We start from the raw sequence: 13,583 nt of genomic DNA on the forward strand, positions 1-13,583 counted from the left end.
GAAGAATAATAGTGCCTACCTCCCAGGGTGGTTGTGAAAACCGGCTGAGATACCCCAATAAAGGGTCCAGCGCCTGGCACATAGTAGGCACTGATATCATTCCTAGTAACCACACAGACGCTCATTTCCTTTGTCTGTAAATTAGGGATTTGGAAGATTGAAGAGACAGTCAAGCCCTAACATGGTGTCGGCCCATAGGAGGGTCTCGGTAATGACGTTGGCTTCTGATTCCTAATAAACCACGGCTACGATAACCTGGCTGGGGAAGAGCTCCGGCCACAGCTGGAAGAATTAGATGTGGGAGTTCAATTTCCAGGCTCCGATTGAAATCCTTGGTCAAGTCAGACATTAGGTGACCAACAAAAAGTTTAGGGGACCTAAGGAAGTGTGTAGGTCAATTCCACCACCCACAGCAGCACGCAAGTGGCACGGGGAGGGGTGTGGCTGGGGGCATGCCCATTCACGGGGCAGGTGTGCTCAGCTCCAGCCTGGTCTGGCCCTCGGGGAATGAGAGATAGCACTAGCCTTCTTTCCCAAGAAGACAGAAAGCCAAATTTTTAACAGTTCCTGATTTGGAAATGTTAGTAGCTAATTCAAAAGCATTAGAAACAGATGCTGCCTCGGGTGCCGGCAGGCCAGTGGTGCACAGCTTCTGATTTCAGAGTACTCTGTACACTAACACTCATCAAATCCTTGTCAGCAGCCTCCCCTTAAAAATGTTCAAGGACCTTGATGAGGAAAGAACAGCCAAGAATATTCCTACATAGAGCTAGACCAATAGCCTCTTGAGCTCCTCAGAAGGCTGGCCTTTCTCTGGGGCATCTCCATGAATTAGAGGGGCAATTTCCTCTGTTATTAAGTCACTTCTAGTGGTCCTCTCACCAAACGCTTATCTTTTAAGCTAACATTTACATCAGGCTCACTATGTGCTAGGTACTGTTTTAAGCATTTTACATATACTGTCTCAGGTAATCTTCACGACAACCCAATGAGAGCGTGGTAGATGGGGAAACTGAGGCACAGAGACGTTAAGAACTTGCATAAGGTCACATGTCCAGTACGTGACAGAGACGGGAGTTGGACCAAGGCAGATGGTTTAGCACTGGTGCTCACAACCATCATGCCATGCGGCCTCTCAGCTGGCTAACCCTCAGGGCCTGGGTCCTCCTGGGCTGCAGGCCACCTGCTCTAGGCAAAATGACCCTTCTCTCTCCCTGTGTGACTCTGCATGTGCCTACAGAAGTCAGCAACTAGCCTGAGCCAGCTCTCCCATGAACCAGCCAGTGTGTCCCAAGAGCCGAGTGGTTTAGTCCCACAGCTGGGGGCCCACTGCTAACCATGAATCACCCAGGGCCAGACTCAGGGACCAAGTCTCCTGTCCTCCTTGCCTACTTTGTGTGGCAGCCATGAGACTAAGCTGGCAGTGCCACCTCTAGACAATCTGCTGCCTCCAGGATTTCTCAGAGCCGATACTAAGACCTGAGCTCTCGGTGCTAACTACGCATGTCCTAGAGCCGACCCCACCCCCAACCAGCCAGCCCACTCCTGGCTACAATCCACCAGGTCCCTGATCACGCAGGCGGCTGGAAGCTGCCAGACAAAGCTTTGTTCTCATTGCAGAATATTGTTCCTGGCCCGAAATCTCACACACTCACACACACACGCACCCCTCCCGTAAGCCGAAGGCACATGAGGTAGCTGAGTGAGCACCAGACAGAGAAGAGGGCAGCTATGTGGCACAGACCCCAGCACACCCCATGACTCAGACAGATGCAAACACAGGTCAGGTGCTCCAGGACCCCGAGACAGCCTCAAAAGACTATGCCCATTAAACTGCCAGCATGCCCTATCAGGAGTGACAGGAACTTTTCCCAGCCCGCAGGGATGTTTAGAAGATTAATTAGAAGAACCTGGCAGTAACCGAGTGTCCCCAGGGAGCTGGATGAATATGTCACCCCCATCACAAAGCTCTTAAGTGTGCCTTGGGCTGGGTCTTTGTTCAACATTGCATAGGACAGCCAAGTCAGATAGCTGGCAGCACACAAGCAGCCAGCTTACGGCTGCTCTGGAGGTTCAACCCACCCGAGGCCCTGGCCACAGTCAGTTACAATTCATGGTTTGGACAGTTGGTGGCAGGAAGGAGAGAAGCTGCTTCAGATGGTCCCCTTCTTACCATAACCTTTGGAAGTCCAATTCAAAGGGCCAGTCCTTCTCCAGGAAGCCTTCTTGACCCAAGTGCCCTGCAGTGACCTCTCTTGCCTGAAAAGCTGTTGCCCACGCCCAATTTTTACCATTTGCTGCCTTGTTTGGGGCTGGCATTTTAAAATATCATTTAGTAAGCATTTAGCATGTGCCAGGTACTATGTTAAGCACTTTACAAACATTATTTGACCTAATCCTCATAACTCTGTGAAGTGGATATGATTATACCCATTTCATAGATGAGGAAGTGGCAACTTGAAAAGGTGAAATAATATGTGTGTCCTGCCTCTGTCATTTCTCCTTCCATGGGACTGCACCCTCTCACAGCAGATTACAAACACCTTCAAAGCGACCAGGATGATATTTACCCTTCCTTCTATGCCCTGAGCCCCTAGGCACACAGTTAATCACCGGATGACTGGCTGTCACAGTGACTGCCATGTGTAGTGACCTCTTAGCCTTAATTAACCCAGAGGTGCCATTAATGAGTAAAAATGTGGTCAGCCATGTGGGCAGTTGGCCATAGGATAAGAAACTCTGTATGTGCTGTGCAGCATCTCAATTACCAAGAAAAGTCTCTGCTTAAATTGCATATTAATTATCAGGAAACTACTGAAATGATTTTCCTTCATTTCCTTCAGTGGTAAGTGAAGAACTAAGGCTTTGCGGCAACAATGTGCTGTTGGGCTTAGAATTATAATACCCAACGCAAACCGGGGGGCCAACCAGGCGGCCTTGCAGGGAGGTGTGGGGGTTAATCACCAGTTAGGGACACAGGGGTCATACTGCAGGTCCTAGGCAGGCTCCGCAGGCTCCAAACAGCGCAGCCCGGGAGCTTGCAGGGAGCGTGGCACACGCCACATGCCTTACGCCTCACGCCTCACCTTTGGTAGCGTAGGCTTCCGCGATCATCCGCAACCGGTATGGAGGGACGGCGGTCAGCGGCAAGTCATCCAGGCCCACCCGGGCATAAATGTTGAGAGCTTCTTTATAATCTCCTTCCACATAATTCAACTTGGCCATCATCAGATTGGATTCTTGTAGGAATTCTGACTAGAAGGAAAAGGAGAGGAAAAACATTTTCCTATGGTATTATGGGGGATGCTCTCTCAGGGCTCAGCCATCTGCGGCTCTTCATGCAGAAGTGTGAGCACAGGCGTTCACAGCAGTATTGCTCACAGCAGCCCTGAAGTGGAAACAACCCAAAACTCCATCAGCCGAAGAATGGATAAGGAAAACGTGGTCTGGTCACACAGTGGAAGACTACTCAGCATGATAAGGCAGGAAGCACTGATATGTGCTAAAACATGATGAACCTTGGAAACGGTATGCCACGTGAAAACGCCAGGCACAAAAGGTGACGTACTGTACGCTCCCGTTTATATGAAATGGCCAGAGTGGTCAAATCTATAGAGGCAGAAACTAGATTAACTGCCTGCCTAGTGCTGGGAGGGTGGGAATAGGAGAAGTCTGCTAGTGGTTACAGGTTTATTTGGGGGTGGGGTGGGGGGGGGTGACAGAAAACGTTCTAAAATTGAGGAAAAGGTTGCACAACTCTGTGACTAGCTTAAAAAAAACCAATGACTTGTACACTTGAAGTGAGTGGATTACATGGCATGTGCAATATATTTCAATAAAGCTATTGCAAAGTAAAACAAAACAAAAACCCTTAGGCTGCTGGGCTGAGCTGGGGCAAAATGGAAGGAATGCTTTGTGAACAAAACATATGAGCACCTGTCTCAAAAGAGGAAGTTTCCACAGGCGTCCTAGTGTGTTCTGCCCACGGCACTGGGAGTGTAACCCAAAACGCCCAAGGAGAGAGGCTTTCCAAATTGGTGCGAAATCAGGACTTGCTTTCTTTCCAGGGGCAATCTTTTCTCGCTGAGCCATTCCAGCTTGTTAAGGTTACTGACCCTGGGTCCCCTCCCCAGAGGCTGCAAGCTCCAGCAGCCCTCTGATGTCCAGTCAGTCAGGAGAGGGGGGCTTCCCCAGGTCACAGCCACCAGCCTCATACTCCTAACTTCCCCCACCCCCACTCATGGCAGAGAAAGAAGAGGCCACCCAGCCATCTATATAAGGAAATAGATTTATCACCCTCTCCCAGGCCTTCTCCCTGGAACCCAGGCTATACAAGGCTAGATTGTTCAGCGTATGGAAGTGCATGCTCTGTCATCTACAGCTGTGACAGGGTAGGCAACACACAGGTAACCAACCAGATCACAGCAAAGCGGCTGTTTCAGCCAAGGGGCCCACTCCTGGACACTTCTTGAAAGGGAGCAGGAACAACAGGCAGCTGGAGAATAGGGTGTGTGGGGGGGGTGGGGGCGGAGCAGGGCAAGTGAAGGTGAGACGAAAGGGGAATCAAAAGAAGCAAGGAAGGAAATAGTGGAGAGGGAGAGGGAAAGTTGGGTACAAATAGAGAACAGGGTAGATGAACAGGAGGGCAGTGCTTAAGGTCTCCTGTACCCTAAGGATTAGGGTCATTGCTTGGGCAGAGGGAAGTCCCCCCACATCAAGGCACCAGGCCTGCTGTCACCAGTATGAAACCTCGCACAGCTCTAGGCCAGAGCAGTCCAGGACATTCATGTGTCACATATTTTAGGGAGGAAATTGTGCAGTAAGTGGCACTCCTAACTTCTCTCTTTCCTAGAGTGGAACAGGGTCAGGTTGAGCTCTGGACCACATAGGACAGCTTATAGTGCCATTTATCAGGATAATGTGTCATTGAAGGCTCTCATCAGACTCTATTGGGCAGAAGCCCCCACAAGGTGGTCAGCCAGCCTAGGGGTTCACACATCAATTGCACAGGGAGCTGGCCTGCTTCCAAGACAAGCCATGGCAGCATGACGCACCCCGAACATCAGCCAGTTCATCTGTGGGGATCATCCCCAACCACACAGCTCAGAAGAGGTGCAGCCAGCATCCCCCAACTGTCCCCCCTCATCCCAGAAGTCCACAGTACCTTGAGGTTCCCTCGGTCCAGGGTGGCGGTCAGATGCTTGCGGACCTCAGTCAGCTGGGGCCTGGGGCCCCGGGGACTGGCCCCCTGCCTCAGGGGCTGCTCCTTGAGGTACTGCTCCAGCTTCGACTCCCCGAGGAGCAGTTCCGCCATGTCATCTACAGAGGACAAAGGGAGAACCTCCATGGGCCGAGGAATGGTCTGTGTGCTGGGAACCCCCCGAGGACCCCAGGACCACCCCGCCCTGGCTCCACGCCCCAGCAAGGCCCTTCTGGAACTTCATAACCTTAGACGGGGCGATAGCGAACTCCATTCATTCGTAAAGACTGTTCCAGGAGTATGTACTCAAACAGGTGGTGGCCCAAGCGTTCAGTCATCCCTTTGTCATACAGTTAATGAACTGAGAAAGATGAATACATATGAATACGGAGAGAACTCCAGTTCCGCAGAATAAACACAGAGTTGTCTTATGATTTATTCAGTATGATCTTTACAAAACACACACAAAGCCCAATGGTCGGTCTTTTCCAAGAGTGATACAGTGAAACCTCCCAGCTCTCCTGTGCTCTGCAGCCTCACACATGGATATGAGTGGGTGGAACGTCTTGTACAGTCCGACTCTTAAAACGAGTTTGTGTCGGGCCGGCCAAGTGGCGCGATGGTTTAGAACTGGCTTGAGATGCCAGAGGGCCCCGGTTCGGATCCCACATATGAGGGCCAGTGACACTGCCCTCTACAGCTAAGATGCTGAACAACAGCTCAACCTGGAGCTGGAATGCTGGGAGTCGCCGGCAATGGCTAGGCTGCAGCCCCTGTGGCAGTGGGTGGCCATAGGCTACCGTGTGTAGCCAGCAGCCAGCGTGAGCGGCCAGCAGCCGCAGTGAGCGGCCGTCCAGAAGCCAGTGACTGATCTGCCTCACCGGGGAAGAGCACAATGATGGTGCCAACTTGGGCCAGTGAAGCAACGTCCTCCACAAGTAGACTGAAGAACAAACTGACAGCAACTTGTCTGTTCCCCTTCCCCCAATTCCCCAGCACTGTTCCCATCCCCCCAATTCCCCAATAAAAATCTTTAAAAAAAAAAACAAGTTTGTGTCAAAATGACCTGAATGCATGCAGTCTGTTTCTGTCTAAAACTCAAACCATGCAGACACTGACCGCTGGGAATGTCTGTGTGAAGACTTTATTACTAAGCGTACAATATCTATACGTTCAACTTGGTTAGTATCTGTGTTGGGTCGTTAATAGAATCAAAAGCTCGGTCCAGAAGCAGCTCTTATGAATCCACACAGCCAGACTATTCTGAATAAACCCCAACAATTCGTACACCAGCGTGAGCAAGGCCTATTTCTCCTGTGATGGGACAGAACCTAACTGCATTAAAATATTAAAGCAGCTTTAAAAGCTCTGGAAGGATAGACCTCAAAATCATGAAAGTAGTTACCACTGGGATGCAGGGAAAAGAACCTCAACTGGGGTTAGTGGCCAAAATTGACTTTAGCTTTAGCTTTAACATTCCGGTCCTAGAAAGAAGAACAGGTACATTTCCTATTTGTGCAATCTAAAATTAACAGAGATTCTGGGAGGCAGGTCCACTGAGGGCTGAGAGCTGCAACAAGAGCCTTTCCAAGTCCTCTGGTGAGTGACCCGAAGCTGCCAGATCTATGGTTCTCAGCAGCGCCATGGGCTGTGTACTGGGAAGCTAAAACGATCTTTTGGAGATGAGACCTAAGGTCCTGGGAGGAGCTGAACACCACCACAACATGGCTGACTGAAGTTACTGAATTCGAGAATTCTTTAGTTGTCCAAGAAGAAAAAGCACGTTGCCTACAAGATGAGGAGAACATCGGACAGGACCCATAGCAGTGTCTGCCACCAGAAGACAATGAAGCAATGTCTGCAGAGGGCTCGGGGACGCAAAGTGTAACCAAGTGGGCTGGACCCAGCAACACACGAGTCAGGTATGAAGGCAGGCGACAGCATCCTTCCAGAAGGATGAGCCCTACTTGAGAATGAAATCCAGCTGATCAAGAAATCCAGGGCTCTGGCATGAAAGGAGGACGTGCGGGCAAGGCCTGATGGTGAGCGTCTGGGCATTTACATAGAGGGCACTCAGTGCTTACGAGAATTACAGTTACACACAGAATCTGACCGTTATAAACCAACACAATGCAAACAGTAATATATCAAAAACTGGAAGGAGCTTCAGAGGGTCATGTCCTCATCTTTGAAAACATTGTGCATTTAAAGAAAGAAACAACAACAATATAACATCAGTATTTTTAAAACTTCACTGGACTCTTTTAAGAAGTGATGTCAGTGGCCAAGACATGGAAACAACCAAAGTGTCCTTTGATAGATGATTGGATAGAAAAGTTGTGGTATATATACACAATGGAATAATATTCTGCCATAAGAAAAGATGAAATTGTGCCATGTGCAACAACATGGATGGATCTTGAGATTATAATGCTAAGTGAAATAAGTCAGGCAGAAAATGTCGAGAACCATATGATTTCACTGATATGTGGGATATAAAACTGAAAACAACAAGAGAACAAGAAAAACAAATGAAGAAACCAAACTCATAGACACAGGCAATAATTGAGTGGTTACCAGAGGGTAAGGGGGGAGGGGTTGGTAGATGAGGGTAAAAGGGGTCAAATATGTGGTGATGAAAGGAGAACTGACTCTGGGTGGTGAACACACAACGTGATATATAGATGATATATTACAGAATTGTACACTTGAAACCTATGTAACTTTGCTAACAATTGTCACCCCAATAAACTTTAATTAAAAAAAAGAAAGAAAAAGTAATGTCACACGGTGAAGTGTTTATTTGGAGCTCAAAAATCCCTTCACTTTCCCCTTAGTTTCCTTTTTTCCCATGAATACTTATTAGTACCCATTTTTTAAATAGAGTGTTACTGTCCAATAGAAATATATTCAAGCCATGTTATTTTTTAAATTTTAGTAGCTATAATAAAAAAGAGATGGATGAAATGAATTTTAATAACATTTTATTTAACTCAATATATCCATAGTATTATCAGTTTAACAAGTAATTGATATTTTTTAATTATTGAGATATTTTATGTTATTTTTTTCATGTTAAATTTTCCAAATCCCAGTGTTATTTTATACTTACAGCACATCTCAGTTCAAACCTGCCACATTTCAACTGGTCAGTAGCTACACACAGCTAGTGGCTATCACACTGGATGAGAGAATGATCACTGTTTATAAAAGTATGTCAACTTCTCTTTATTTCTGTCTATATCCCAAGATTTCTAGAATGAATACCATTAGAGTAAATGATAGGAACTTCTGAATGATAAGATTCGGGACAATTTTTAAATTCTCATCTTTGTAGTTTGAATTATTTTTATTAAGTAGAATCATTCTATATTACTATTAGAAAAATTGTAACTTCTTTTACAACTGGAATTATATAGTGGTTACTTCTGAGTGGTCTGCTATCAGTATATGCTGGATTTCTCTTCTGCGTATTTTAAAGTTCCAAAAAATAAAATACAATACAATGAGTTCAGCGTCCTCGGTTTTAATCTCAGTTTGGCACTCTGTGACTTTGGCCCTATGACGTAATCTCAGCGTTGGTTGGGGGGGGGAGAGGGGAGGGATTCTGAGAAAGCCCCTCTGTACACCTGAGCTAAGGATTCCTCCCTCCCCATTATTCTACTTTATTCCCCATTATTCTGCAGGATGCCTCACCCCTCTGCTCACCGCCCTGCTGCAGGCTCCTCTGACCCTGCATCTGAACATGGCTGCCCTGAGCAGCACTCAGTGGGGCAGAGGCACTTTACTTACCCTCTTAAAAGCATCAATTCCTCCATTTATAAAATGGGAACAATACTGAGAACATAGCAAGACTGTGGACCAGAGCTAATGAGTTCTAGGGGGAAAAAAAACACTGTGACCTGGAGGGACTACACCTTTCAACTGAGCCTTAAAAGGATGAGTAGGATCTGGACGGGCAACCAGGACAGGGAAGGGCAAACCAGGCTGAGGGAACAGCATAGCACAAGAAAGGTGCAAAGGCAAGGCAAGTACACGGATCCAAGTGGCTGGGGAGTAGGGTGTGGGTGAGTGAGAAGACAAGGATGGAGACTCGAGCTGGGAGCAGGACGTGGGGACTTCAAGGTTCCCCTCCCCCCAACCCCCTACTCAGCCCCGTCCCCACAGGGTGATGTCCAAATCCCTTGGCTCCTGGTCAAGGTCCTGGCCAAGGTCTCCGCATGTGCCAGCCTGGTCCCCTCCTCAAGTGTTCGCAATGCTTTGGAACACTGAGAACACCACCCGCCATCACTTGGTAAACGCCTACTGCTCTTTCAAGCACTGCTGACCTGCCCCAGCTCAGGCCACCCTCAGGTGCCCCAGGAACCGCAAGCACCCTAACCTAGATGTTTACATGTCTGTCTGTCCCTTCTAGACTGTACGGAGTGGTATGAAGATGAATCCGTGTGTATTTATTTCTGAGTCCCAGGGCTGAGCACGGAGTCTGGCACAGACCCAGTGCTCAATAAATGGCGGATGAATTCCACGCCAGGCCGAGGCATTTGGACTGCATCCTCCAGGGTTAGACTGGTCCTGCCTGTGGCAGGATCTGCCAGTTGTTCCTGAATATTCCTTCTCCCCTCCTTCCTTCAGTATTAGAATCCCCAAGTCGTATCAGCACACACAGCCGCCCAGGTAAAGACTACACTTTCAGGCTCCCTGGGAGCTAGATGCTGCCTGTGGCTACGTTCCAGCTGCTGGGACGTGAGCGGAAGTGCTACAGGCAGCGTCTGGGTCATGACCTTAGAGGGAACCAGCTTGCACCCCAGGCTCTCCTCACCTACCCACCGGATGGAATGTGACTGTGCTGATGGAAAATGGCGCATCTCTCCGAGACCATGAGATGGAAGCCATCTGCTGAGGACGGCAGACATAATGATCTTTGGTCTCCAACACCCAGGAGCCACCACCAAGCCCTGGACTGCTGCTTACGATCAATTGTTACATGAGAGGGAAACATGAACTTCCTCCTGTACTTGCTTAAGTCACTGTTACTCTCGCCTTTGTAACACTGGCCAGACTGGTGTCCAAACTAACCTCCCAAACACGAAACAGGCTTTAAATGGAGAACCACTGAGAACACCTTACCGACACCCATCCCCCCTTCACCAGTTTCTAAACAGATTCTGCAGAATCCAACTGAGGGCTCTGGTACGACACCCCCCCTCCCCGCATCCCCGACTCTTCGCCTCTCCTGTTTCATTGGTTTTACATCCTAGGCTTACCAACAAAGGGCTGCACAGTGAAAGAGGAGTGTAAAAACCACTACCGTTGTGCCATGTGAGCTCTATAGCCTTCTAGTTAAGTGATCTCCTGACACTGGGAAATGCGCCAGTCTCGCTGCCAAGATGTGGAGAGAGCCCAGCTCTGTCGGAACGACCGGGAGGGCCTGGGTGCCTTCCCTCAGAGGTTCTGGTCCTCCAGGCCCACGCAGCATCACTCGGGCTCTCATGAAGATGTACAGTTCTCAGTGGGTGGGGGAGGAGACAAAACCGTCACCAAGAATGTGACAGGCACATGTCTGCAAGGTGGAAAATGTGGGGAAAGGCATTCCAGGCAGAAGGAACAGAACATGTGAAGGGAGGGCACAGCCTCGTTGTTTGGGGAACTCCAAGTACAATAGCTTATTAGAGAGGAATCACAAAGGGCGGGGAGAGGAAGAGGGGAGCGATCGTGGGAGTTTCCTGCCAGAGAGGCAACGATCAACCCCTCAGTTCTGGAAGGAGCTGCACACTCTGAGCAATGAGCTTACCATCTAATTTGAAATGTAACATGGTGGCTACAAAATCATTTTTGAAATTTTTGAAATTTCCAGGCTCCGATAAATCTCCCAAGCAAATTACGTATTCTTTGCCCCCCTTCAAAAAAGGTGACTTCCCTGCCACTCACTCTCCTAACCAGGAGGGCAGAGGTCTTACACACATCAGGGGCTCATGCCAGAGAAATTATACAGAGACTGCAAGGCTCGGGCCTAATGATGCGGGGGGCTCGGCGGCCTGACCAGCACTCCACATGCTGCACTTGCCAGGGACCTCGCGGGTTCTCGGTGCAAAATCCACTAGAACAAAAGAAAGAGACATCACCTAACCAGCTGTTATTGCCCAATAGTGTGTCCAGCTACATGCTGGGACAGTGAGACACAAGGGAAAAAGCGCCTCGGAGCAAACAAAGAAATTAATTCTAGGTGGATTAAAGGATTAAATATAAAATAAAAGAGGGTCAAAATATTAAAAATAGACTTTCGCTTCCAGCCAAGGCAGACCGAACTTACTTACCCCCCACCCCATCAGAAACCACCAAAACGTGACAGAATATATGAAGAAAACAGTTTTCAAGACACTGAACATCAGGCAACAGAGGACAAGAATCCCTGAGAAGTGGGTAACAAACAAGGTCAGCCCTACACCTGCCTTGAGTTTCCAGTGGCAACACGGAAACGGGGAACACTTGCGTCAGCGTTCTGCCTCATGAAAGGCTTAAATCTCAGTCTCTCTTCCCCTCCCCGCCCCTGCTGGCCTGCTCACACTCACCGGGCAGTGCAGGGCACAGCGGGGTGTTCCAGGGCTGCAGGTGGGGCAGCGGGACTGTAAAGTGGAGCCAGGATGTACTTTCCAGAACAGGGGGGCCCAGCGGTACAACGGGGAAGAAAGAGTTCTGGCCTCAGGAATTCAAGCCTGGGCTTGAATCCCAGCCCCTCTGCTTACTAGCTGTGTGGCACAGGGCAAGTTACTTAACCTCTCTGAACCTTAGTTTCCTTCAGCTCCCGTGAAGGTTACAGATAATATCTGTAATATACAGAGGACAAGGCAGGTGCTGAATAAAGGTTCGTTACTATTACTGTTATTTTCATTCATTTAGGACTTACTATTTCCCAGAATGTTTGTGTTGGATCCGGTGGGGCCAGCATGCTCTATGGGGCACAATCCCTATGCTCAAGAGGCCTGCAGTCTAGTAGGGGCACATGAGCTGGGCAACAGCGTGACTCGCCAAGTCATTCTGAGCTCTTGAGAAATGAATGCCCTGCAGTGTGCTAAGCATATTGTATCATCCTGTTAGTCCTCCGAACAACACCAGGACGTTGGCTGATACTATTATGATCTCCATCTTACAGGCAGGGAACCAGGCCTGGAAGGTGCAGCAACGTGCCCAAGCTCACAGAGCCAGGCTGTCTTGGAGCTGGGATTTGAACCCGGGCAGTCTCCCTACGCTGTCTTTCCAGCATGCCAGGCACAAACCATGGAGAGGAGGGGCCCAGCCTCCCACCCAAACAGCCGCCGGACCCTGGCCAGGGCTCACCCCTTCTGCTGCAGGGCCAGGCAGGCAGTTTCTAAGTCCCTTTCCCACCCCACCTGCTAGGATTCTCAGGTGCCCGGAGTGAGGAGGGGCTCAGGGCTGCCCAGTGCTGGCTTCACATGTCCCACAGGCATTTTGGTAGGTTTAAGGAGGGCTGCAGAAACCAGCCCCCCAGTGACTTCTAGAGGGAGAGAACCTGAAGCCAAGTAGAAACCACCCCCCGAGAACCCTCACGGAGAAGGGCATGGGACTTTGCCCCCAGCAGGGGCCGGTGGTCCCCAGGCTCATCTCCACACAGACGATCCCCAATCCCGTAAGCCTCGCGCTGGCACAACTCAGTGCCCAGGCGGCCTCGGCTTCCCTGACCCCCCAGGGGAGGAGGGGCTGTGGCCTTTGCCACTTGAGGTGACTGCGCCTTCCTCGCAGCCTTCGCCCTTGCAGGATAAGCAGCTCACACACGAGATCTGATCCGATGATGGAGAAAAAAAACCTTAGGTTTTCCACTCTCTTCTAGGGAGTACTTGATATCAATACAAAAAAATCTCCACAAGTTGGTTTATATGTCAATAGAGAAGCATTTAGGTCTATTCAAACCATTCCTGCTGGGGCTCCGAGCCAAGAGGGAAAAACAAACCCCTATTCAAGCAGGAACTGGTTCTGCAGTGTCCCCTTTGTTACCTAGCAAAAAGACAGCCAGGTTCTCCATTTCTTAGTCTCAGTGTGACCTCAGTGAATTTCATCCCCTTGTTTATTTGCCGTCTATAAGTCACAGGTAACTTAACATTTGCAGTGCTTGCCATCCCCCTGCCCAGCAAAGAGTGCTGACAGGAAAGCAGACACCATTGGATAGTGCTGATAGGAGCATAAATTAGCATGAGTGTCTACAGAGGACAATTAAGTGATATCTACAAAATAATGTATGCTCCTGTACCATTGACCCAGAAATTCCTGTTTTACCAACTTACCTAGCCAGATATATGCACAAGGACGCACATACAGGGATGTTTACCACATACAGCCCTACTGGCATGCAAAGGGCAGAAACCATGAC

At 49.2% G+C, this 13,583-nt stretch overlaps 1 protein-coding gene across 4 annotated transcripts in view; it reads right to left on the minus strand.

The window, feature by feature from the left end:
* LOC109382665 (tetratricopeptide repeat protein 7B-like) overlaps positions 1 to 13,583 on the minus strand; it is a 102,882-nt gene that overhangs the window by 79,303 nt on the left and 9,996 nt on the right. For all 4 annotated transcript variants that reach the window (XM_019642335.1, XM_019642331.1, XM_019642332.1 and 1 more), the window contains exons 2-3: positions 5,165 to 5,319; positions 3,087 to 3,255 (exon numbers count right to left, since the gene is read on the minus strand). In XM_019642335.1, coding sequence (XP_019497880.1) covers positions 3,087 to 3,255; positions 5,165 to 5,314 — 319 coding nt within the window. In that variant the 5' untranslated portion in view covers positions 5,315 to 5,319. The remainder of the gene's footprint in view (positions 1 to 3,086; positions 3,256 to 5,164; positions 5,320 to 13,583) is intronic.

Source organism: Hipposideros armiger, unplaced genomic scaffold, assembly GCF_001890085.2.
Source record: "Hipposideros armiger isolate ML-2016 unplaced genomic scaffold, ASM189008v1 scaffold_67, whole genome shotgun sequence".
In the NCBI taxonomy this organism is placed as follows: Eukaryota; Metazoa; Chordata; class Mammalia; order Chiroptera; family Hipposideridae; genus Hipposideros; species Hipposideros armiger.